This window comes from Erithacus rubecula (genome assembly GCF_903797595.1).
Source record: "Erithacus rubecula genome assembly, chromosome: 2".
In the NCBI taxonomy this organism is placed as follows: domain Eukaryota; kingdom Metazoa; phylum Chordata; class Aves; order Passeriformes; family Muscicapidae; genus Erithacus; species Erithacus rubecula.
The window spans coordinates 75,866,680-75,894,356 of NC_136685.1; the positions used below are offsets into that span (position 1 = coordinate 75,866,680).

At 36.5% G+C, this 27,677-nt stretch overlaps 1 protein-coding gene across 4 annotated transcripts; it reads right to left on the bottom strand.

Moving 5' to 3' along the window:
* Positions 1-27,101, bottom strand: FEZ2 (fasciculation and elongation protein zeta 2). 4 transcript variants are annotated; one of them, XM_079298805.1, is made up of 10 exons: positions 26,804-27,101; positions 25,160-25,268; positions 21,991-22,107; positions 20,483-20,627; positions 17,576-17,844; positions 14,721-14,801; positions 10,555-10,630; positions 8,358-8,423; positions 2,589-2,617; positions 1-2,140 (listed from the first exon to the last, which is right to left on the bottom strand). In XM_079298805.1, the coding sequence occupies exons 1-9, from the start codon at positions 27,034-27,036 to the stop codon at positions 2,607-2,609; spliced, it is 1,107 nt and encodes a 368-aa protein (XP_079154931.1). In that variant the 5' UTR covers positions 27,037-27,101; the 3' UTR covers positions 1-2,140; positions 2,589-2,606. The 4 variants fall into 4 exon arrangements, with proteins under 4 accessions (XP_079154931.1, XP_079154930.1, XP_079154933.1 ...); XM_079298804.1 differs by lacking the exon at positions 2,589-2,617 and having other exon boundaries at positions 26,804-27,100; XM_079298807.1 differs by lacking the exon at positions 14,721-14,801 and having other exon boundaries at positions 26,804-27,099.
* Positions 27,102-27,677: the final 576 nt, after the last annotated feature.

Here is a 27,677-nt window from a genome sequence, read left to right on the forward strand (position 1 = left end):
CAGAAAAGCAGATTTGCATGGTTCTTTTTATTCAAATGTTTTGAGATCTGGTTTTTTGTATGTACATATATAGGTATACATATAATACTTGCCACATTTGGCAGCTGTTGTTTAATGCATACAAGGTAAACAGGTACTTTTCATAATGAAATCTTGTTTAGTCTGATGAGAGGCATGAAATTCCCAAGCAGATGCTTAGCCCACTAAAGATGTTTCCAGTTTCATTAATTTTAGTAGTTTGTCCGTTTAAGTCAACCAAGACTTTTTACAAGTAACAAACTTTGACAGAAGTTTTTTTGTTGTTGCCTTTTTTTTCCTTTTTACTCTTCTCTTAGTTGTTTTGTTTTGTTCCATCTTGTCACTTCAAGCCTCATTAGGAGACCTCTGAATAATCTCTCACAGAGACATGGTGGGTTTCACATATGCACCTTTTTTAAAATAAAGCAGGGTTATCCCCTTTGTCCATTTCCAGGCATCAACAGTCAACATCAAGAATTTCCACAAAAAAAGCATGCCATGATGAATTTATAACACACCAGCTACAGAAATAAATGGCTGCCATCTTTTTAGAGAAACCACAAATTAATTAAAATAAAGCAACAAAAAAACTTCTTCACATATGCCACACTTATGGAGAGGATCTATTTATTCCTGAGCAGGCTGGCAAGTATCCATTGGTGGTCAAGTGGGAGAGAGGGAGGAGAAAAAAATTCTAAGCTGAAAAAGGCACAAAAGACAAAAATATTGAGGCCTTTAGAAAAAAAACAAACCCAAAAACATGAGAACTATCTTTAAACCATGTTGTTTTAACTGATTAAAACAGTATTTGGTGATGATAATAAAGCTGAACATTAAAGATGATGCAAGGTATTCAGGATCAAATTTCTCTTTAACTAACAAAACCCTGAAGACTTTAGATGGAAAAAACTGAATAAAATATGTTTATCTCTTTAGAACCTCATTTTCCAATGCCTTTATATATTCAGTATATACATCTGGATGAAGAACCAATAGGAATTCAGCTTAGAAAAAGGTGGGGTTTTTTGGTGTTTTTTGTTTTGTTTTTTTAAATTAAATTAAACTCCTTGCATTTAAATCTCATCTTTTAGACCAGCAAAATTACAAGTACTTAAAATTGAGATTATGGGATACATTTCTTTTACAGGATTTGTAATATACATTCTCTTCTGTTTGAATGGAGGTGCATCATTGCAGAGGAGACAGTGCACACAATTTACAAGAGATATTTGTAGTAAAATTCAGAGATACACAACAACAAGCATCTCAATATAATACTAACTTGGAAGCCAGGTGCAAGTTTTTCAAACTGTACATGTATTTTAAAAGATACTGCCTTCTAAAATGTTTATATATTGAAGCATTTTGATTAAGACCAAACATCTTTCAAAACTGGTAAAATTATAGCAGCAACATGGGAGAATATCTAAGCCACATGAACACTATTAATTAATATAAAACCAAACATGAAATATTACATTAGTCAGATGTTTGTATTGATACCAAAAAACAAGTAACACACAATTACTTATTTCAAACCAAGAAATCTGGATTTGTTCATCTATGAACAAATCTTTTGTATTGTTCAAAGTTACCATTTACAAAGCAGTGTTGATTGCTGACTTTCACAATCACCTTCCTGGGGTGTCCTGGAGAACTCACTTGAATCTTAAATTCCAAGTCTGACTAAGATAATTTTTTCATCTTTGTTTAGAAACTAAGGATTCTTTTAAATATGGATTCCTTAAAATGAGGCTTATTTTATTTACACTATTCAAAGTTTACCTTTCCTTCCAACAACAAAATGTGTAGGAGGATTTACTACATGCTATACAATGTAAAAATAGACTTTAAAAAGCCAGAACAATGCAAGTAAAACTGTACAATGCTTGTTCCCTGCTCCAGTTCATTGCACTATTAAGTTAAACTGGATGAGCTGTCATGCCCAGATGACTTACTGTAGGATCAGAAAATCCACACACATAGAGGAGGTAAATGAATACTGCTTTAGGTATAGTGTCAAATGAAAAAATACTATGAGTTATATTCAAGGAAAGCTTCTCATCACAGAAAGGAGCATGGCTAATTCTGAAAGGCAGCCCTCTTCATGTAGGACACAGAACTGCAAAAAAACCACAAATACACATTGATAAATAGTAGTGAAGTTGGTCTGCATAAAAATGTAATATATATACTAAAATATTTAAATTTTGGATTCTACCCTATTAGTAACACAGTAAAATCTAGTAAATAACTGAAACTGGCAATTAAATTTTCAGCCTCTCTCAAAAGGTAGTGAAGTGACACAACCCACTATCTTTAACTAGTATTATCCAGAAATGAGTTAACTAAAGGTCATGTCTTAAATAGTGCTTTTAAAAGTGTTATATCAGAAAACAGAACATTAAGTAACAGGTGACGCATGCAGTTATATTTAAAAAATGTGCACTGACAATTTGAGATTCTAACTCTACTTTCTAATTCTGGTACGTGTACTAGAATCACACAGTGGCAAGATAAGACATGTCCTTCATGTGTTTCTCATTCCTGTTTCAATGTAAGACACAAACCTCAGAGCAATCCAGCTTTCAAATCAATGCTAGCACAACACAAAAGCAAATAAAGAAGTCAGGTGTAACAATAAAACAAAGAGTTTAAAGGCAAGAAAATAAATGTTCTTATTATCTGAAATACTTGCATAATTTAAAAATAGAACAAGGTGCAAATTCTTCCATCATTAAAACATAAAAAATTGTAGGTTTTTACTTGAAAGTGTAGGTACCAAATAGCAAGGAGAAATATGGGCAAAATTATTCTGCTTTCACGACATCTGCATTCAGAAAAATGAAGAAAACCATACTAGACACTTCATGCATTTTACTAACTAGTAATGTATAGCATATTATTTTTAGCCCTCTATTTTTGTCACAATTACTGTTTGAGAACAATTGGAAAAGAACACAAAGCTTAGCATTAAATAAATCTTATAAAGTTTACTGTTATAACACATCTGATTTCAAAGGCAATAATTTCAGACATAAGTACGTACTTATATATTTTATGTAATAGTTATGTAAAATTATTCTTGTACACAAAGCTAAATTTTCACATTTTGTAAAAACTGCAAGTAAAAAAGTAGTAATCTTGAAAAAATGTGTCCAGAAGGGATAGCAGACAACCTACCCTAATACTTAGTTCTGGGTATACAGTGGGTTAACATTACATATATATCACTGATTTGTTCTGAAAGTAGCTAAATTAAAGAATTCTTGCTTCCAGATTTTGTCAGTTATTCCCTACTACCAATAAAACAAGTGAATTCCCCTTCCCACAATGCTGTCCTCAGCTTCTACTTTAAATCTGCTGTGTACTCTATCCCAGCAAGCCCTACCCATGTCCTCATGCCCCCAGACAAACAGGAGCCCCTGTATGGGCATTCAAGAAGGTGAATACATCAGATCCAAGGAGATGCTGGCTTTTCAAGGCAACAGCCATCAGCTCAATGCACACGGCTGTTTCAGTCCTTCTCCTACCTAGATGCTGTTTCCTACAGTATTTCTGTTACTCCACAACACCTGCTTCTGTCTTGTGGGGTTGAAATTGGCAATTATTATTTGTGAGATCGAAAAGACGAACAACTGAACAGAGGCATTTTCTTCAGAAAGCAACCTAAACTTGCAAACTGCAAAGATTACAGATGCAACTACGCTACATATAATATACACAATACTAATAACACAAGTATTAATTTTTATAATATATATAAAGTACTATTTGCATTATTGTACTTGGCAAATTAATCATTATGCAGAAAGTCATTACATTATATGCACAAGAAGAAAGACTCAAAGCTTAAAAAGAAAGTAAATACTCAATGAGCACTGTCCATACAAACACTGTCATCAAAGGATATGATTCCTATTACTGTTGCAACACCTAAACCCAATGCAGCTGGAAGGTATGACACAAATATTTCCATCTGCTTTACAGCTTAACTTGTGAACAAAAAACTTAGCTTATTTAGGCCTTTCAATGGACATAAGCACTGTGTTTTCAAATCACATTGTATTAGTTCAACCATCTAAAAAGGCCAATAGAAAGATGAGAACAAATAGCATTTAAATACTGTGACCTTACTAAGCTGCTAGCCTCAGTCCAGAAGTGTGTTTTCTAAGATAAAGAATTTCAGTCTTGGTTTGGTATTTCTTTCCCTGTCAGTAAACTCATTACCCTTCCCTTTTTCAAATCCCAGTTTCTCCTTCATGACTCCTAGTGATAAAATATTATAATAATGATATTGATATATTAAAATACATTCAGAAAAAAAATTAAGGACAATTATAAATGCTGATCAATTTCATTACACCATCTATTTTAAGTCTAAATCTATAAAATATGCTAGTGGGAGAAGAACAAGAATCATTTGCAAAGCAAATCACTATTTCTTTTTCATTATTGTTGCATTCAGGGTAGAAATGGACTGAAAAGTGAAAACAAACAGAACCTCACAAAAGGAAAAATATCTCCTTGAAAATAATGGCTGCAATAAGAACACCAGGAATAAGAGAAGATAAGTTGCTACAATGTATCAGACTCTTCACAGGGTATGTACTTAGTCTGGCTTCGGGATACTTACCTTTCAGGACATACTCCTTAGAGAAAAGATCCAGGGGAGAGCTAAGTGACCCCTGGAAAGAGGGACTTAAGCATGACAAGGAAAATGATGACATTTTAATCATTTGGGGGGACACAAGGGGGCAGTATAAATTGGGGAAAGAAGATGCTTGAAAGAAAGCAAGCATCAGAAATAATTTCAAAACTAATAATCTTACTAAGAAATGCATATAGAGGTGGTTTTATCCCCTAACATGAAAAGCATTGAGTTCTTCTTTTTAACTTCTTTATTACACTGGATTTGCACACACCATGTTTTGAGGATTTCTACTTCCAACATTTCAGTAGGATTAGCTGGTTATGAAAAAAAAAAATCCAAGAATGATCCATGGTAGCACAGAAGGTCAATAGCAGATCTGTCTGCAAAACTGTCCTTCAAGTTCCAGCTCTTGTCCAAACAACTTTACTCAATCATTATTAAATCAAAATAGTGAGTATTAGACAGCACAAACAGAGGAGCTCTCTGTATGTCTCTGTATGTCTTCCTACGTGATCCAAACTTCAGAATTATTGGGCATTTAGTTCAAGTTATCCAAGATAACACAGAATTTGTGAATTCTACAAGACACACTGGAATTCAGAGAAAATACAAACTTATTTCACTATCCTCAGAATACCAGTTATGTGGTAAGATTTCATGTTACATCAACAATTATGTTCAATCTTTTGGTATGGTTCCATTCATCTTTCCATGTTCACAGCATTCTTCTATTTGTTACTTTATATTGTACTAACAATACTTTGGCAATAATCTTTTCCTGACATTTTTACTTCAGTTCTTGCTTCTGAACAATTTTAGTAACTTCTCAAGACTTTTCAACAGTGACCATTAATATCTGAGAAGTCTACTAATAATTTTGCTGACACCTATAAAATCCACATAGGACTGCATACCAGAGAATAGCAAGACAGTGCTGCTCAAAAAAAAAATCAAAAGCATGTTTGTAAGATTTTTTTTCTGCTCTATAAAACAGAATATAAAGTTTGAGAAAAGGTTTTACCACTGTGCAGCCAGTTACCAAACTGGATTTCCCATAAAGCTGCACATACCTAATTCACATGTAATTTACTGTGTGCTTTTCTGGTTGCAAGATTGGAAAAAAATGTTCCTCAAAGGAACATGCAGTTAACAGATTTTAACAGAACCCAGAACCTTTGGTGATATAATTCACACATTTCAAAATTTCATTTCTTGATTAAAGCTTAAGAAAAAGCAATAAAATCTATTCAGTGTAAAATGAATACAATTACCACTATACCATATGGAGTTCAGTACTTCTTTCAGAAAACAAATTTAAACCCTAAATCTTCTTAAAGATTTTTACCTTGCCAAGACATTTTAAATCTTTACAGTGAAGAGAGTAGAATCCTCAAAAAGTAGGTCACTCCTTCTATTTTGGAATTTAAGAAACAGGTTAGAATTTCAGGCATTAAAGCTCAGCTGAAAGTTGACTTAAATGCTTGTGAAGAATTAAAACCAATCTTCTCTTAACAAGCTATAATGTCCAGATAATAGACTGGTGGCTGGGAGTATTTTGTGTCATAAAAGCCTTGCAGGAGTTTCAGGCCAGATTATTTTTTTTTTTTTTTGCAGAAAAAGAGCAATAAGTTACAACTTCAGTAACAACTGGAAGACTTTGCCTGTGCCACAGAACAAATCTACAGTACAAGGTAACACTGCTAGCTGAGTTGTAAATATTTAACATAATGCCAACACAGCATATGAAGCTTAATTAAGGCTATACTGAAAGTAAGAGTAAAAGGAAGAGTTACTTAAAAGGAAGAGATACTAAAAGGAAGAGTTCTGTGCTCATTAGCTGTGCCACAATTCAGAGCTCACAACTGTCTGCCACTGAGCACACAAACCCACACGGGGTGAAGAAAGGTTCTGTTCACTAAGGAAGTAGTGGGTAGGAGAAATTGTCTTTTCCTTTCACCAGGAGTGATGTGACTGATTACTCTTCAAGTTCCTACAATTTGTGTTTCACAACTTTAAGATAACAGTGTTTGCATATGATGGATGATCTGTTTGATCCAAGACACTCAATGCACAATGCTTTTGCAATTGTTGCATCTCCCCAGTAGAACATCCTTGGTGATTTTTAAGTAATGAACATACAAGAGGCAGTAAGAAACTTCAGCTCAAGCTTCCTAGATCATCCTCTCATATGTTCAGATAATCTACTTCTACAAGCCTTCTTTGCTTTCAAAAAAGATTTCTCCACTTCCCTAAGCTGCCAGTTTCTTCTCAATATCTGAAAGTTCTTCTGCATAGCTACATCTAAAAATAAAAGCAGACACTGTGAAATCCACTTTAACTCACTGCCAGATGTATTATGAAGAGCAAACAGTTTTAATTACTGCCAACAGTACATCCTCCTGGGTCAAATATTCTGCTTCTCAAAACTACAGTTTAGTGCCATCAACACTAAAAAGCCCTGACTGTGATCCTACATGGCTCACAGGCAAACACATCTGTCTAATTTAGGAAAATTTTTTAGAAAGAAATGGAAAAATCAAAGGAATCAACTGAAGGGATCTCTGCATTCTTATTGTATGTGGCAGTTCTTCAACCCTACACAAAACTTAGAAATTTATCTCTTTCATCAAGAAGTCTGTTGGAGCTTCCAGAATATTGAATGTCTTTTTTCAGATTTTCTGAAGTGATTGCATCTACAACTTAAACACGTAGTACTTCCAAATATCTGTGATATGAGATTATGAGTGACTGTAAGTTTGTGTAAGAAATCCAAAAACCTTTAAAAATTCTATGGAGTGAGCTAAGTCAAAAGAAAGTATATTTGAAAAAAAAATGAGACTTGGAATGCATGATATCAAAAAAAGAGAAAAAACTTTTGTAGCCTGTGAAAAGTAAAATATTATAAACATTTTGGTGACAAACAAAATGGAATCCAGCATCCTTCTGTACAGATATTTGTTCAGATCTCGGGAGTTTGATGCATTTGCTACATTTTGAACACTTTGTACACTTGAAAATTTGCCAAGAATTCATATGCCAAGAATAAGTAAGAACATAAGCAGTAGCAAGATCTAGGTAAAAATGAAGTCAGATGAAAAACATTTGAAAATAATTTAACAACCTGGAAACTACCTGAAACAACTCCTTAAAGCTAAGGCAAACAGTATTTTTCAGTATCTGACATTCTTTAAACACAAATGTGTAAGACTGGAAAATAAATGACTCATACAAAAACTTTCAGAACAATACCTGAAGAAGGTATAAAAAATAAATACTAAATAAATACTTTTTATTATTGATCAGAAGGTAACACTTGAAATGAAGCTATAAAACACCTGGCATAGCAAATACATTATCTCCATAGGCAGTTTGAGTTACAAAAACTGAATAAACTGTACAATGGAAGATTCTAACTATACCCATTTTCACTTCATAAGCTAGACACCTTTGTTCCTGCTGCTGTCATTCAGCAGTTTGCTGTATTTTACTAACACTAACAAAATAAACGTGTTTTATTTATGAACTGTATGCTCAGAATGCTTGGACAAAACAGAACAAATGAGAGCTCTGACTGAAAGGCAACAAAATTCATGAATGCAGTAGGATCACTATTTTCAAATACAAGTTATACGTAAATTAAGTTAATTTAGAATCAAATAAAATGCCTGCTGAGAAGCATACTCACCCTTTAAAATATAGTCTGTTAACAAACTTGGCACTTTCTCGCTATCCTCTTTCATGGCATGCAGAACTAAAGTATGAAAAAAAATCAGATATTTAGTCATGAATTTATCACAACACTTAAATACCTTGGAGCAGTTCCAACTTCTCATAGAGATACTACTACGAGATGTAAGAAATCTCTTAACTGAAAGATGAGAAGATACAATGAGACATCACATCCTCTCCACCTTTCACTTGTGATGCAAAGAGTCCTAATTCATGTGGTTAATATTGCAGTAAAATGCCATCAGTCATAACAACAACTACAAGCACCTCTTCCCTATAAAAAATTCTCACCACAAGAAAGTCAAGATATCTAAAACTAAAGTATGCTAACAACTATTGATGGGCTGGAAATCTCAGGACACAAAAGTATGCTCCATTACTTAATATCTTTGATCGTTACCTCAAGTAATGGAAAAATGCTGTGAATGATTCTCTTTAAATATTATTGGTGCATTTTTCCCCCTCCCTGAAACTGTGATTGTTATCTGCTGTAGGTTTGAAAAATCTTAACTCCGTGACTGAATTTGGCACTAACTTACAATAATGCAGAAATGCCATTCTGTGACATATATGAGTAGATCATGTCCATCTTGTCTATTTCTGAAGAAGGGAAACACATGAACAAGCTTGACTGGATACATACAAACCTGTCCATCACTACATAAAGAAAAACAATGACTATACTTTATAAAGTGCTCAGGACATGACTGAAAGAAGCAAAATTCTACTGAAAACCAGTATTTAATAAACTCCAGATTCCTCATATGAGACTCTAAGCTCAAATTATAGCAAGTGTTCTATTTCAATTTTTGCATTGAAATAAGACATTAGTGTTAATAACTATGGAGTAATATTGAAAGAAAGAAAATTGAAAGAAAAAACCAACGGAACAACCCTAAACACCTGCTTTACTGCCTGCCTTAACAGCAGAGACAGTGAGTCACAAATCTGCAACTGACTCACAGGATCAAGTTCCAACCAGCCCACAGAAATCAATACTGTTAATACTCTTTACAATGCATTTGTGCAAGACATTTTTTTAATAAACCACTGAACAAAATGTTTTCAAGAGGTTTTAACTTGCGCTTCATAGTGTCAAGTCAAATTTAAATAGGGCAAGAGAATAAAATTTCATTGCAAGAGTAAACATTAAATGAGAAATCCTTTGTTACAAAGTAGGGACAAATTAACACCTAAGGCTTCCTACTGTAGAAAAATAAAGGCATCTTTAATTCCTACTTAAACATTTCATTTACTCTAGAATTTACATAATATTTATTTTCTCTTTCAAGGAAACAACCAGTGAGCCCTTTACAACCCCTCAGCCACCTGTGGAATCACAGAACTTCTGCTGAAAATCACCTTAAAGACATTGAGATTCTGCACTGAGATCTGATCAAATGGATTGATGCACCCTACCACTTATTTTTAAACTGTTCCTATAAACATCCCATGAAGGAAATGCTATTGACTCCTAGAGATGCTGTTGTATTAAACCACCTTAATAAGTAATTTTAAAAAAATACAACCTTGATTTCTTGCAAATTAGAATTTAAAAAAAGCCCAATAAAATCAAACAACTACAAGACTTAGAACTTATAATATTACTGAGGACCTGGCCTAAAAAGGTGTGAAGAATGAGGAATTCAAAGCATTAGCAAAACTCTGTTTGGTTTGGAATTCCTAATTATTAAAATTTATTAACAACAAAAGCCCCCCCATCAAAACCACGGAGAGAAGCAGGCTAGTTTAAAGGCAACCAAGTGCAATCATTATAAGTATCTTGACATCCACTCCATTTTGTCAGGCATTACAATATCATCAATAAAGCACAGCAAATGTAAACAAGCAGGGATATTTCAGGCACTGTAAGACCAAACTGCATGATATGCAGCCAACATCAAAAGGTGGGAATATTTACTTCCTGATACATGCAGGTTTCTGGCCTTCAGGATTTCAGACAGCAGCTAGGAAACAAACCTAACATGAAGGCTCAGAAAACAAGCTGGCCAAAATTTATGGTTAAAATCATGCATCTTTATATACATGCCCTAGGGTAAGGGGGAAGAGAGAACTGGAAGGATTGATTGGCTTTGAGCAGCCACAACTGGAAATACAATGGGGAAAGGATCAGGGGAATTTCATATACTCACTTTTGGTTAATGTTTGAAGATCTTCAACAGATGGGGGTCCATTTTTCTTCTCATAAGGAATGACGGTTGTTAAGTACTGTCAAATGAAAAACAGAGTTACTTGACAGTCCTTTCATGCAACTTTGCTGTTTGCATTTTATTTTGTAAAAATTGTAGCAATTGAAATTGCTAGGCACAAATAATCATATTTCAGAATAGACTAAGATTCTACCTTTCTATCTTAGAGCTTTTTTATTAGAAAACAAGTGGTTTGTTTTTTTTTTTTCCAAATTATGTGGCCACTAGAAGTCATGCAGCTAACTGTCCTCTCTGCAAAGAAAATGATGCTGCCCCACAGTTAGGTGAAAATTGAAACAGATGGCTTTCACCTTCTGCTACTATACACTTCCAAACATAAAGAACAAGCCAAGCCTAATGAAACATAATACCCTGGAATAAGGAATTTGATCTAAATTATCAGTTTTAATAGTTGAATGTGCTAACATATAGTTTCAAACCAACTAGTTTTTAATTCTATTTATTGAAATCTTTAATTCTTGTCTGCTTTAGAAAAAAAACCAACCAACCAAAAAAAAAAAAAAAAAAAACCACTACAAAACTTCTTCAGTCTTTCAAGATTTTCATACTTGCTGTGCAGCAAAGATTAGTTTTCAAACTCTTGATGTAACCCTGTTGGTCTTTATTACATGCATTTTAGGTGACATCTTACTCTGCAGCCTATATGAATGCATACTCTCCTTAGAGGTCTGAATTTCAAACATACTGAAACAGCTGAAATTTTCCCCAATGCAAAAGCTTGTTAAAATTTCCCTCAAGTCAATTTTTAAGAATTAAACAGGAACTTGATGCTGGTTTTACAGCTACAAGGCAGTAGGCGAAGTAACCCTCGATGTCTCATTCAGCTTCATATCTACCTGGTTCTCCAGGCAACAAGCAGGAAGTTACAAACAAGGTACAAGGTCTCCCCCTCTCCTTGGTAACAGCCCTTCAGTGAGAGTCAAGCCTAACTCAGCCTAGGGTGAAGAGCTGCACTTTGCAGGAGGAGGCTGAGGGCTGCCACATGCAGCTACCACTGCCATATTTGTAGTAGGATCACGCACCTCATGCCCAGCCACATCATCTGCCTAAAAGCCAAACAGACTCAGTTCAGTGGCATTTAACCAACTGTACCAATCGTCCAGGTGGTACTGACACTCCCCCAAAATCTTCTGCAAACACAGCATGCTTGCTTTTCTCTCTCCCTTTTCTTCTGGCATTTTCTCATGTCCACTTGGCACAGCAGCGAAAAGTATGCAATGCTTCTCAGGAAACAATCAATTTTCAATTTCTTTTCCAGGAGATGTAACCAACAAGTATCACCAAGAGAACTGTGCTCTTAATAAAATTACCAGAATCGATAGCTAGACATAAGGCTGCTGAACCTGCCAATGGCAGAGATGAAAGGGGATCTACTAACACAAAAATCAGATTTCTGACTGTCTTTCATAGCCTTCAGAACTACATGGCATTATGCCCTTTACCTAGACAATAAAATACTAGGATATATCATTGTACCAAATATCAACTAACCCTGCTTCCCTTCTCCTGTAAATTTCACCTTCCATTTTTCTTCTCTAACAGTAGCAATTAAGAATAAAAAAAGGAATTTCTTAGTTTCAAGAAACACTTTCCTTTTACTCATCAAATTTGCAGCCATAACAATCAGGCTCTATAATAACACTCTAAAAATATTTCCTGAACTGCTGTGTGAAGGATAACATATTAAGAAAAGAATGGAGTGACTGAAGTGTAGCTTACTGACAAGATCACGTGTTAAATCTACTGTGACCTCTAAGTTTTTGAAGCAGATTTGATGACATGATAAAGCAGAAATTACCACTGCAATTTTTCACCACCTATGTAAAGTGTTTGATAAGCCTGAAAATCAAAATGAAGATTACTCTCTTGAATTTTCTTTTGGAAATACAATCACAGAAAGAACTACCAACACTCAGAAAGAAGTACCAACATTTCAATTTTTTTTTTTTTTTTTTTTTTAACTACATTATCAGATAGGAACAGGGAGTTCCCACTGGAAGTTTCTCTTTACATGCTGAAAATCTCTTAAGTAATTTTTACTTATGGCACAAACACATGCACAGAAAATGGGATGTACCCACTATAGAGGATGGTAAATACTATTAAAATTAAGAAATGGTAAAGAGCTCTGAAGTAACTGTACAAACTTGTCAAATTTTTTCACATTGTAACCTTCTATGTAGGAACTTCTAGCTTCCAAGGCACACAAAAAACTGTCTGTCCTTGCATTTTTTTAATCACAATCCCAGATTTCTAACTATCTCTCCCCTGTTAGCAGAAAACACCTGAACATGAGCTTATAATGACATCCTGGAAAAAACTCTCACATTTATATTGTGAGAGCAGCATTAAGAAACTGAGGATTTGATAACTGTTCAATTTTGCAACTTGTTGCATAAGAAGATCACACTAGTATCTCAAAAGCAGGGCCAGGGCTTGGTAATGAGACAAAAAGTCCTAATCAAACAAAAGCCTCCCAAAGAGAAATCAAAAGCCATAGAAAAATGGATTTCCAGGCATAAATCATAAGAGAGCTGGTATCTTTTCTACCTTTCTATCCTATACTTAATCTTAAATTCAGATTACTTCTATCATTTGCTTTAAGATAAAGGAAGGGGAATAAAAACCCCCATAACCATAAGGATATAGAAAAAGATAAATCAGGACAAAACTATGATCAACATGAAGAATAACTTCAGTAATTACCTCAAAAATGACTGAGTTATTCAATCACTGTTTTTTTAACATGTGATTATGCAACTTATGTCTACATATGAGGCAGTGACAGTCTTTTAAGCAAAGGTATGATGGGGTGGCATGTCTAAATAAGCTCACCTTATGAAAATATGGGATATTTAAAATACCTAAAGTACAGGTAAAAACTGCAGTAATTTATGGTAATGACAGCCAAGAAAAAAAACAAAACAGCACACAGGTACAGCTTCACTAGTGCTGTGATAATGCAGAGTGATAAAAACTCTTGTTAGATAAGCTGTTTGCATGTGCTCAAGATCCCCAAAGCTGAGGACAAACAAATAACCAGATCAATGTATTCATAAAATCTCATACATATACCTTGCCTGAGAAGTAAGCAAGTCTGATTTCTAGCCTCAGGATTGCAGAATGACTTGAGAGGAATCATTTTACCTCCCAAACTCCTCTGCAGGATACAACACTCATCTTCAAGACAAAAGCCTAATCAGCCTTGACTTCTAAACTACCAGTAAATTTATTGCCTCAATGGACTCCTCACCAGGGGAAAAAATAACTCTTAATGGACTCCTCTGACAAAAATCACAAAAAATCACATTAAATAACATGAAATACCAGTATTTTGTAGTGTGCTAAAAGACTAAACAACAGCATAAGCAGATTACTAAAATTCAGACTGCAGTTAATAAAATACACACTACAGATCTGAAACAGCTGGCAACTTATTACTTTGAAATAAAGCATAAGAATCTTGCTTCCAGGGCACACACAACATGTATATGATGCCCAGTGAAGCTCTCTGCTCTACATTTCAATGTTTAAATAGCCAACCAAAAGATACAAACTTGCCTATAGATTGTGTATTTTATATTGCTAATCTGCACAGCAGGTATTTGGCTACTTTTAAGTCAAAAGATAATACAGTCTATACATTTCCAGATGCTACTCTGTTTCCAAATGTATCAGCTCTGAACATTTGAAGCCTTTTTTCATTATGCAAGTTCCTAATGCAGAAGGCTGAAACACTACATCTAACCTGATACACACATTCTTTGACTGGTTATTAGATGCTAACAGACATGCAGTGTATCTAAAGCATGCATTACGCTAAAACAGACTTTTAGTCTGGGGTAAGAAATATGGGTTATTAGCTCAGTGCATCAGGGTATCAAGTCTTGAATCTCTTGAGCTGCTGAGGAGAGAAAGAGACTGCAGGTGATCAGAAATGTGAGGTAGGAAAGGAGCAGAGATTCCAACATTTTATCGTGGTTTTTCCTGTCTCAGCATTTATCTTCAGCTACTGTCAATTTCAAGATCTCAGCTCCTACCAAAAGTGCAGGAAAGAATGAGAAAAAAGGGAGAAGAAAGCCCAGCACCTGTTTCTCTCCACTCGAGTTTCCAAACGTGTGGCGGAAGCCATTCTGTATGACATTTGAGATCCCTTCCATGCTGAAGCGCTAAAAGTAGTGAAAACACAGCAGAAAGAAAAAAAAAGGGACAGAGAAAAGTTCAGAAGACTATTAATCAGCATTTATCAAGACTATGAAAGACAAATGGCAAAGACAAGCTCCAAGTTGTATTTCAGCACATTTCTATTTCTACACTCACCTGCTTTATATTTTTAATAATTTAATTTATAATTTTTCATTTATAATTTAATTTAATTATAATGGCAGTTAAGCAGTATTTCTACACCAAAATTTACTCAAACAAAATCTTCACGCTGCAGACCTGATAATTGAGACCTGCCTTTTATGGCTGTTTCATTTAGAAACATAAAAACCAGCATTTTTCAAAGTTCAGCTCACAGTAAAATCCCCTCTAACATTTGTGTTTGAACAATGTATGTTTAGAGACACTACTGACACCAACTTTTCAGATTTTAAGAATGTATTTTCTAGAAACACTGTTCAGAGGTTGTAATTTTCAGCTCCACTTCCTTAAAACTTTATACTTTCACGCTTCCTTTTCCATGATTGAAGCAACAATTAGTACTCCCTATTTACTGTAATATCATAAAATATACACAATTAGATAGCAATACACCCACATTGATTTCAAGCTCCATTGCATGGAATCATGGTATCCAAGTAAAGAAAAAGCAGTATATAATACAACTACACATTTTTCCTTGAACTTTGTAGTTCTTTCTGCTTGCCAGAGAAGAAAAAAAAAACAAAATCAAAACAGTTTTGATGTTTAGCATATGATACAAAATCAGCAAGTGATATGAACATAAAAAGAAGAAACAGCCAAGCTGCTGACACAGGGTAGTATGATGAGCATAGCTCAGCATGTTTATCTGAGTGTATTTACTTATGTGAGGGGAATAAAATGTGCTGGAATACAGTATTCTTTTACCTTCTAAAACACACAAGGTCAGTAAAGACATACATTTTGCCAAAGCCATCTTAACTCTTTTAAGATATCCTACTTGAAGGAACTGGTATCTTCAAGCCCTGATTATTTTAAACTGCTCCCCAGTTTCCCCCTGTGAAAGAGGTGAAAGTTTAGAAGTCTAAGAAACTGATTTACCCAAAGATGGTATCAAGGGAAAAAAAAAGTAAAACACCTATTTTTGTTTTTATATTCAGTTATAGTATTTACAGGAGAATTCATTTTCTTAAGAGTACGACAACCAACTTAACTCTACTTCCAATCTTTGTATTTAAATGAGATTTCATTACAGTTAACAAAATAACCAATTAATACATTATTTATTATAAGAAACTCAGTCTTCACAAAGCTACTAGAACATACTATCTGTATGCACATTCTTAGAACTTCCCCCCTCTGCCCCCCAAAAATAAGAAAAAAAAAGGATTATCGAGGAAAATTTTGAACCTGGCACTGCTTTCTGGAGGAGAGCTCTCAAATCTGTTCTTGATGGCAGTGAAATCTGTTTTCAAAGGAATCATACACATGCAGCTACAGTCTCACTTGTGAGCTAGTCTGTTCAATCCCTCTTAGAAAACAACCTGACACATCTGTATCTTGAAGTGACCAAATAAAAAAATGTCTTATCCTAGGACTATGTAAATTACACCTGAAAGCATCATTCAAGTTTCTAATCTTTAAACTAACCAGAACATTTTGTGAATCACTTGACTCAAGTTTCAAAACAAAGTAATTATTTTTCTTTCTAGGTAGAATATCCCTTTTTCTTTTTTCATGACTGGGAAGGAAAAAGGAACTATTCACTATGCTCTTGTAAAGGGATAACAATTTTGTATGTTTTTCCAGACATATACTTTCTTAAGTTCCACTAAAGCTTAGCTACACACACAAACATCTCTCATTTAGCAGATGAGATCAGAACCTTATTTGGGTTATATCACCGGTACCTTATGCTTGTAAGTTTAGAAATAAATTCTGAAGTATTAATATTTCATTATAAATGCTTATTCCTTACATTTGAAAAGCAAACCCCAAAACATTCTGATGCTGAACTGAAGCACTCTTTCTGGGATTTAGCCAAGATCTACAAAACCACATTTTGTGCATCCTATAAGAGGCACTAAGAAATTCAAACATAAATATCTCACTTAAGTAATTTTAAATCATACCAGACAAATAAGAAAAAAAATTCTACTGACAAGCTAATAACATAATTTATTTTGTTCTTTGACTCCTCTTATCCAAGTCTACTTGAAAGATGTTTTCCTTTTGTTCCTACGTTCTGCAAAGAATAAAACAAATTATCTCCTCCCTGTACACATGCACTACACTTTGGCTTCCTTCCTGTCTCTTGTTGAATGCAGTAACTCTGCCACAGGTTAGGAGATTCAGGGTAAGACATTCACTTTTTTCCTAGAAACCAGCACAATCAATAAATATCTGTGCAACTACAGCAACAATAGTACTGAATTTCCTGCAAGACTAACACATATTAAAATTCACACAGTGAAACCACATAACTGAATTTGCCTACTGACAACAGAACATAGAGCAGTATACATCCAAACAGTATTTTTTGCAAGAAAGGCATGCTAGTTCAAGGCAGATTTGCAAACAGTTAAAAAAAAATTTCCTGAACACAAGAAGAGTAAAATATATGACCCTGTGAAAAAAAAATTCTCAACAAGAAGAGCTTAAGCCTTGTTTGTGAAAGAAGGCATGGAAGCAGGAGTACCAGGTATCTTAATATAATCTAGGACTACTACTTCCCATAGCAGAAAAAAACCAACAAAAAAAAAATTAAATGTATAAAGACTTATAAAAATTTTCTTACTGTTCCAGGCATATGGCCTCTTTCTTGTTTTCCATTCTGAGGACTACCATTTTTCAGCTTCTTTTTCTTCTTTGCTGTTTCTTTGTGTTCTCGCTGTTTGTTTTGTACTTCGATGAGGACAGAAATGAAGCTGTTTTTCACTTCCTTCTCAAACTCTAACTCATCTCGTAGAGCCAGCTGCTGTACCAGTTCCTCAGAATAATCCTTAATAGCAGTCTCAATTTCTTCTAGCAGTTCATTTAATTCAGCAACAGATAATCTTTTCACTCCTACAAATAGTCACATAAAAAGTAATATGTCAAGATTTTAAGCATAAGAAAACTTGCGGGAGTTACAAGAAAAACATACTCTGAAATTTCTCAAAACAAAAAATTCAGTTCTAAAACAACATAGAACAAAACAACATTCCTAAAGGAATAAACACATCCCAGAGGTGACAAGATAAGCAACAAAAAGATCGTTAAACTTCCTTCTTAATTCTGAGAAATCTGAGATAATCTGCAAATATGAAGAATGTGCTGGTAGTTTATGCTGGAAGCTGGAATAGGTGCTAAACTTCTGACATAACTGTAAACTGTGACTTTCCTTTGCACTCACTGTTCAAATGAAAAGGGCTTCATATTTTCTGAACTACTGAGTGATGCTTACAGATAGTGCAATTATGACCACGAAAATGTTTTGAGGCTTGCTTGGGTTAGAAGTGAGCAGATCTTTGAAGACTGCTCTCTGCTCCAGTTTAGGTCTGCCACACCTAGGAAGCTGGCAAGTCCCAGCAGTTGCTGTGTCAAAGAACATAATCTAATGTGGCACTTGAGAAACAGCTAGTCCTGATTACACTGACAAGTACAATCTGTCTAAGGACACTGCATAGATGCTTACAATTATTTAGTTTCATTGAATTAGTCTGGTGAATATCCTGTCCACAAGAATTCTTGTAAAGGAAAGCAGGGACAGACAAGTGTTGAAAAATACAAATAAGGTCACAAACTACAAAAAACTGTAGCTCTTAGAAGCATCAAAGGTAGTAAGTGAAACGTGAATTTTTTCTCTTATATTACAGCAGGGAAAATTGATTGGAGAAAGCTCCTTGTCTCTTACCTAACTGAAGAGAAGACAATAAAACCTGTTAAGACAATTCTCTGACAAGGAACCACGGTTTTTCAAGGTAGCTAAAGCCTTAAACTCTGTTCAAACACTGTAGCAGCACTGAGGGAGACCACCTGCGAGTCCCAACAATTAAGAACCAGCATCACAGCCTAAAAACCAATTGTTCTGAAAACACAGGTGTAGGTTACCCAACTGCAGTCCTGACTGATGACAGATCAGTAGTCATTATCAAAGTCTTGAAAGGGAAACATAGGAAATACTCAGCTAGCACAGCTGAGTGGAGACAGAGGAATTCAAATGCAGAAGACTACATGGACTGAAACTTAATAGGCTGAAGAACTCACTTGTGTAGTCAGAGCTTTATTTTTGTATGTCTTTTCCTATCCAAGAAAAAAGTAAATACAAGTGATTTCCTGCTCTGAATGCTAAATGAATGAAAAGATCTGATCTATTATACAAAAAGCAGACAGTTTCTAGGAAAAATCTGTAAAAATTTCAGAGAGATGCAGAACAATTCTGAAGCACCTTCACACACTAAAAATAGGTAGCAAGAGCTACCTATAAAACAGTAACCTGGAAGACATTAAAGCAGATTCTGAGAAAGTGGTGAAGTTATATTATCTGCCAAAGTAACTCAAGACATTATTTGGTTGAGATTGACCTTTAATCTGAAAAGATGCAACAGAAAATATGGGCTCCTGAGGCAAAGCAAAATAGATATGATATGAAATACTGAGCAAGCTTGATTAGCTCCAAACCTTAAGACATATGGAACTGTCAGAAAACCAGGAAGCCCTGCTGAACACAATACATTTTACTTTCACATTCCTGAAATTTATGTGTTGAGACAGGCAGGAGACCATTTTCATGGTTGGAATCTCTTCCATAAATCTGAAATGTAGCAGAAACTTTAAGTCATGCCACAAGAGGTCAGCCAGTTTTCGGAATCTTTTACAGAGTTTCTATTGTTCACCCAGACTACAGGAAAGAAAGCATCAAACTTTTTAAGAAGGATCAAAGCAGAAAGACCATCTACCAAATATTCTTTGTGTCCCCACTACCTTCTAGAATTCATGCTGACAAATGCAGATTAAGCAAAATTTTCCAGCACAAAACTGATTAGTCACAGGTTTTTTACATATAATTCAACTTACTACAATTAAATTATTAATCTAATTTCTCCTTTGCTTTTGGATAGGGAAGCACAGATGATTTCATTTGAGTAGAAGATACAAATGATATTTTTAACTTTTAAGCTTTATGAAGAGGAATGGAAAGAAAAGACTGGAAAATATGCATGGTCCTTATGGGACAAAAAAGAAATGGCTGCCTTACTTTTGTGTTACTGTCTATCAATTTATGTTGCAATGACTGAAACTGTACCACAGGTATGTAAAGCCTTATTTACTGAATAGCTTTAGAGAGTTTTAGCTGATATTCAACAGTGTACTGGCATCAAGAAAGTTTCACTTCACAGAAAATAATGAAGTTTAATAAAAAATGACCAACTTATCACTTTACCCATGAAGGAATCTCATTCCACTGTATCAATCTTCAGAATATTTGCTATAAATTGAAATTCTATAAAGTCTTATTTTTGTTCTTAGTCATAAGAAAGCTGACAAAGATAAGTCCTCTATGTACTAAGTCTAGGCTATTTTTTCAGGACACTTTGAAAATATTTTTGAATTCCGGTATTTCACATGAAGGACTTGCTAAGAATCAAACACGTGGCAAACTTACCCTTTAAACTATTTTCAATAAGCATAAGAGCAAAAATACTAAATAAATACCACTTACTCTCTTCATAGCTGTTGTTTGTACTGGATCTCTTGAGGGTCTGAATTTCCTGGGAAAGTATAGAGAGTCGATCTGATTGGGTGGGTGTTTCATCATCTTCTGGATCAGGCGATTCCTGCATCATTTCCTCTATTTCTTCAATCACCTTTGAAAAATGAAAAACCTTATGAAAACTTTCCTACATGAAGAGTTTGCAATTTGAAGTAAAGCTGGATGAAACTACCAAGATAAAATGGAAGAGGATCAATAACATCATAGTGACATTTCCCCCCCATCCTAGCTCTCTGAGAATAATCACACCTTGTAACAGGAAACTGGTGATGACATAACAGTGTTGAAACTACAGGGTTATTTCTATGTGAAGAAGTATGATTCTGCTTAAGAGAACCAAATTCAAGAGTAAGCTGGAGTATTTTTCCTGAGTATTCAGTTGAAGGAAGACACGACAACAAAAATCAATCACCTCCCCCACTCCCTATTTCATCACATTTCTCTATGGAAAATAAAACACTCCTCCCTCTTCCAAAAAAAAAACCCAACAAAATGAAAAGAACAACAACAACTAAGAAAAATTCACAAAAAACTCTCTAAAAAACCAAAAAGCCTCTCAGAATAGCCTGAAAATCAACTGTGCTTGAAAGAAGTTTTTTGAACTGATCCACCATAACCCAAAGCTAATTTGCATCCCCAAGCTTAAGACCTGAACCAGACAGAAGTACAACAACAGAAATTCTCTGCATAGATACCTTACTTTAAATCACATATATGATTACACTTCTACAGGTAAATTATTAACTAGACATCTGAATAAATACCACAAGAATTTTTATAAGTTTAAAGGCTGTAGTGAGTGCTGAGATCCAACTCACAGTAAAAAAGAGCCAAGGCAGTTCATGCAGTCCTGTCTCCCATACTATTAATAACTGTGCTCATCTGAGTTCACAGCTTAACCATTTAAGCAACAACAAAATAGATTATTTCTTTGCTTACTAAAGCAGGATCTTAACAGACCCTACTCTCATTAACCTTACTCAGAAGAGGAATTTTCAAGGTAATTGAAGTAAACCCATGGATTTGAAGACTTTAGATACCAAGTAATTTGAAAACTTATTAGCAGATACACTGATCTGCCCTCATGTTAGGCAAAAATTCCAAAGAATTCTTGCTAATAACAAAGCCCTGTGAAACTATAAACTGCCACACACTCTACCATACCACTAAGATTTTGAAAATATTTTTTCAACAAATATATTTAATTTATAGCATTCCTGACAAAATCATGGTAAAAAATACACAGAGATTTCAAAGACTCTGGATTATCAGCCTCACCTGAAGTACTGAAACACTTTTCAAATCTGAATGACGTAATATCTCCCCCATTATTTAAACCCTAAACAAAGAACAGCCAAGAAGCTTAGCTACAGTGAAGAGCAAGAACAAAACCAAAAATTAGTAACAGACTAAAAAAAATTCTACACCAACAACGCTTTCTTTGCTGAACACTTTACCTGCTCTGCTGTGAAGAGGGGCTCTTCATTGATGCAGGAAACAATGATAGAATGCATATCCAACTGTTCTCTCAGCTCTTCATCATCTGACAAGTCAAGGTTCAAGTTGTCATTTACCTAAAAAGCATGAAAAGGTGTTCTTATACAAATACATAAAACATATATATAATATATAAATATAAATATATGTATACACCCCTAATGTGAGGGTATAAAATGCATGTACAAAAAACAAAAGGGGAATTATCCTTGAATTTTAAAAATGAAACTGAATCTAGGTCCATAATAATGGAATCAATAGATCTTTCTGTCAAATAGCCTGAAAAACGAAATCTAAACTGGTACTGGACAAAGTTAAAATAGCTGTCAATCTTTAATGTTGTTAAATAATATCTGTACATAAAGACCATATACACACTGACATACAAATATCTACATTGGAGGTTGTCAAGTTAATACTTAAATCTTCAGTGAAGATTGACAAATGTCTGTGTAGGGTGAAAAACTTGCCTATAACGTCTAATGTTACACAAACCTCTTACTTTAAGTGCTTTCATGGTTCCACTTGCCACACAATAAAAGACATGGAAAAAAGCTGAGAAGAGCTGATATTGAATGATATCAATATCACTGCTGGTATCACCCCAGATTATGAAAAAAAAATGTGTTGTTGAATGTCTCAGGGTCTTTTCAGAAAGAGAAGCAACACTGTTCTCATATATATATCACCAAATGACATTCATCCTTTCAAACCAAAGATATACATATATACACAATAAGAGACTCAAGTCCCCTCCTTAATAAGTCAGGCATATTTTACTCTCATACAGCAATATATCCTGGTTTATTTACAAAATTGTTTCTGTACTTTGCCTATTACTAGATTCCAGCCTAGAAAAGCCCCTCAAAGCTGCAATCCTCAACATCTGCCATTTGAGCTCAACTGCTTTAATTGATCTTTGTGCTAATTTACAAGCATCATGACTGGCTGTACAAAGTCCTTGGTCTCATAGTGCCAGTTTTCAGTTTTTATTGGACTCCACCACTTTTCTTCAGAAACCTTAATAGTTCTCTGATTAATTTCAAACCAAATGATATTCCCAGATTGCTCATCTGTAGGGGAAAATACACAATTTGCACTTTTTCAACTCTCAGAATGAAGACAAATGACGACCTTTTTTTCCACAATCTGAATTCCAGTAACTGTGCAGTGCCAAGGTTCCACTATAATTCTCTCTTCACCTACTACACAGATACACTCCAATTTGACATTTTTAAAATCTCTGTTGTCCTCAAGTACCTTTTCATTCACATAGGATATGACAACAATGATGGTATAGTAAGCAAAGATAACAGTTTATTTAGGAGGAGATCTGCTTTCCCTGCTCTCACCTCCAGAAAAATTTTGAGACCTTCGAATACATTTTGATAATATAGACTAATAAACTACCAAAAATGCCATCAGCCATAATCTGGACTAAAAGAACACCTGGCTTTCCACCCAGTCACACTCCATGCCTCCTTCTGTCCTCCTAACAGGGAATGACCCATTTAAAAGTAATCTAGCAAAACAAGGAATTGCACAATCCCATTCCTCATACCGTTGTGCACATTTTCACCCAGCTACTTCTTTCACTGTCAGAGATGTATAAAAGTGTGCATAGACCTGTCATGTGAAGGAGCCAAGACCACATGAATCAGCCTTACTGACCTTGTATCTTTCCCTACTAAAACAGGAGGGGAAATGCTTTCCACACAATTTCAGTAGCACAATATTAGTTTCAAACGCATCAGAAAAAGTGTTGCTTAGCTGTTAGTTTTCATTGTAAGGAAGATAAACCAGATACTAGCTGGTCCATATGTGCTGCCACATATCCAGCAATACTGCTGAAGACAAAGCAGCAGAAGAAAAGTATGTCAAACGCTCCCCACAGCCTTTACACATCAGAAGGCACGCCATGTGGAGTGAAAGCTGGAAAGACTTGAGATATGTCTCATCCATGAACTGGTTTTCTCTCTACTGGCAGCACATCTAAGATTCTTTCTAATCCAGCAACACCACTTGACACTTTTTTAATGTACTTTCTTCATAACTTGCTGTGACTTACAAAAACTATACCAAACATTTTCTTGTACATTATACTTAGTTCCTTATCAAGAAATCTGTTAGTATTCCAGTCCATTTTTCCCTTACACAAGGTCACAGCATGGTGGGGTTGTATTTTTAGTTAAAATGTAAGAATTTAATTACTCTAAAACCACTTATAAAATCTGAACAAGGACTCAATAAAAATTAAAAGAAACACAAATCAAACTCAAGGGATAACCATGAGAGTTAAATCAAGAAAATGAATCCCAAATTTGCATCCTCCTCTACAGAACCCTGAAGTATCCTCTTCAGCAGAACAATCTTTGCTCCTGACACAGTAAAAAGTTTCTGTTGATTATCTAATGGATGGCAGAAGCCACTGCATCACCCAATTCTTAGGTTACACGCTCAGATACTTTTACAACATAGCTAAACTTTACTATACTTAAAAGATAAGCCACTAGTTTCCCCACCAAATCTGTGAGATGGGAATTCCTCCTAGCTTTTCTTCCTGAAGTATTTTAATCCACTTTTAAGATCATCAGAGGACAACCCTTTCTATAAACTCTCTGAAGCTCTTAATTCCCTGTTCCAGCCCCAGAGAACTATTCTAACTCTTAAATAAGGAAAACAAAACAAACTCTTACACTTCAGTGTCTCCTGGGCCACCTTTCTTGCTAAAGAAGCCATCTTTAGACTGTGGAATTAGATGAACTTTAGAAAGTCCTTACTGGATTTACTAAATCAGAGTACTCCTGCCTTTTTTCCTCCCTTATCCAGACCAGTGTTCAACATGAATCATACAGCAGAAAAATTTTATGTGAAACACTTCCTCATTTTACAATTTTTTCTATCATGCTCTGGCTGTAATGAAGAGTCATCTAAAACCAGCTCTGAATTATTCCAACCCAGGGAGATGCAAACATACATCAACGGTTCTTTGATTTTTAAAAAGCTCTCATGTACTAAAATATTTTCAGCCACTTAATAACAATATTCTTTTAGACAAATGCAAACAGTTTTACTTCCCTGCTGAGTACCTAAGATCCAAAGAGGGTACTTCTGTTGATCAGACCTTACCCCTTTTTCTGAAAGATTCAGTGTTGGCAAGTGCAAAGCTCTGGTGTGGGAAGACTTCCAGTCAACTGGCATCACGTTACCATAATTATCAGTCAAGGCATTCCAAATCCTGGAGAAAAGAATAAAGGAACCAAAATGCAGACCCCAAAACAAGCAGCAACTGAATCAGCAATAACCATATTCCTAATGATCATGTATCTCTATCAGTAACTGAATTTTCCTCCCTACATATTCATCTGCAAGTTACTGACAATATTTTTAGTGTTTTAAGGCCATGTGAAAATGTTTTTTGATGAACATAATTCAGTTCCCTTTTAAAACAACAGTGTATGCACAGCACTGAAACAAAACAGTAAATGAAGACCTGGATTCTATACTAATTATGTAACTATACTCAAAATCTTTTCTGGGGGTGGATGAGCCTTTCCTTCAATGAAATTTGAGCTGAGCTATAAATTACATTCCTAATGTTGTTCAGCAGAGTTAAGCAGCAAATTCTGAGCCAAATATTTTCTTTTTTTTTTTTTTTTCCTTTCCATTTATCACAGAATAATGAAAATGCATGGATCAAACTAAAATTTTGGAAGAATTATTTTATTTTTTTCTAGAAGTCCCCTTGCAGAGTTCAGCCCACCACTCTTGTCCTCGGTCAGTTCTTTACTGTTTCTAGAGTACATTCTCTCTGGCTGTCCTGGAGGCTTGCCTATGCAAACCCGAGGCTTGCACAAGCAGACCTGCGCTGCTGAAGCAGCTCAGTCTCTAACCACAGCAGGCTGCTCCCCCAAGTCCCCAGGCAAGCCCTGCCTGCAGGCGCTATGCTGTGGGTGGATGTTTGGAATGGTTGCCTAGCTAAGGCTCGCAGGAGGTCAGAGGGAAGGCCGAGGCAGACACAGAAGGGCAGACAGAGCCTCATCGCTGCCCAACGTGACTCATGGTTCACTGAGCTTACCTCACTGTTTACACCACAGATCTAGCATTTTGCTAACACGCTTTCTGTTATTCTTCTCTCAGAACAAGACATAGACTTTAGTTACCTAAAGGTAAGAGTGTAGTATTTTTAATGAAGATAAGTTGACTAAATTTACTATAAAATAAGAAATAGAAATATTACTAATGTTAAAAACTGTACAGCAGCACGGCTCAGAAAGGCTCTGTTCCTCACGGGAAACAAAACCCCAACAATTATCACAGTTGCAGCTGCGATTTGTTCTTCGCCTGCTTTCTGCACTTTTCATGTTTAATTTCATGCACTGAGACAGCGAGCACTTTGCAAGAAACTAACAAACACGAACCACGGTCACTGCACTTCAGGAACTAGTACTTCTCGCTAGCTCGGCGGTAAGCAGCTCTGGGATGCCCACAGTGGCAGTCAGGGGATGAAGCCGGAGGGCTCCCCGCCAGACCCGCCCCGCGGAGCCGAACGTGGCCCCGGCCGAGGCCCTGCGGCTCCCGCTGCAGCCCCGGGGGCGGGGAACGGCTCCGCTCCGCAGCCCACAAGCCCCGCCGGGCCCGGCAAGGCCCAGGGCAGCGTTCTCGCAGGGCAGGACAGGGCAGGACAGGGCTGGCGGGCCGCGCTGTCCCTCAGCCCGGCTCTGCCCGGCCGGGCCTCCCCCGCTCCCGCTCCGCGCCCCCGCCCGCACTCACTCGTCGTCCTGCAGCGCGCTCTGCTCCGTGAGCGGCCGCAGCGGGACGCGGCTCTCGCCGCCGCCCCGGGCCTGCGGGGGCTCGAAGCACAGCGACAGCTTCGCCCCGAGATCCCCGCCGCCCCAGCCGCCCTTGTCGCAGGCAGCCTCGGGGCCGCTCCCCGCGGAGGGCTGGAATCCCGAGAAGTCCTGCCAGTCGCCCGGGTCCCGCTGCGAGGCCGCCGCCGCCGCCATCGCCGCCGCCGCAGCTGAGGACGCGGCGCTGCGCGCTCACGGCGCTGCGCGCTCCCGGCGGCGCGCGGCGGGCGGGGCCCGGCCGGGGCAGCGATCGCACAGCCGGGCCGGGACAGCGATCGCAGAACCGGGCCGGGCCGGGCCGGGACAGGGATCGGGGAGCCGGGCCGAGCCGGGGCAGCGATGGCAGAACCGGGCCAGCCCCGGCTGTGGGAGCGATCGCAGAGCCGCACTCAGCGGTGTCGGTGTTGACTCACAGCTCCGCTCCGAGTAGGGGCGGCTCATCGGGCAAGTGTGGGAGACGTAGAACGGCTTGGGTTGGAAGGGACTTTAAAGATCACCCAGTCCCAGCGCCTCTGCCGTGATAGGAGTATTTGCAGTAGATTTATTGTAACTTGTTTTAATTACTATCATTGATGCCTCCATTCAGTCCTCTACTACGCAAGAATCTAAGCTTTGGAGATACTTTTTCTTACCAGCACAGTGACTCCGATGCCCGTCCTTTACTAGCTTTTTATTGTGCCCTTACGCGCCATAGCTTACGGATGGGCTTTTTTTATCTTGTATTTCTTTTTGAGCAGCCATGGTCTTTTGGTTATCCTAAAGTACGTACCAGGAATTTTCTCTGCTTATCTTCCTGA

Excerpts from the sequence above, each read along its gene's own strand:
- FEZ2 (XM_079298804.1), bottom strand. The coding sequence starts at position 27,036 with ATGGCGGCGGCGGCGGCCTCGCAGCGGGACCCGGGCGACTGGCAGGAC. Across the intron at positions 20,628-21,990 it reads CCCTCTTCACAGCAGAGCAG|GTGATTGAAGAAATAGAGGA; the intron begins GTAAAGTGTTCA and ends CATTTTTCAAAG. Across the intron at positions 17,845-20,482 it reads AAACAACAGCTATGAAGAGA|GAGTGAAAAGATTATCTGTT; the intron begins GTAAGTGGTATT and ends GACTATTTGTAG.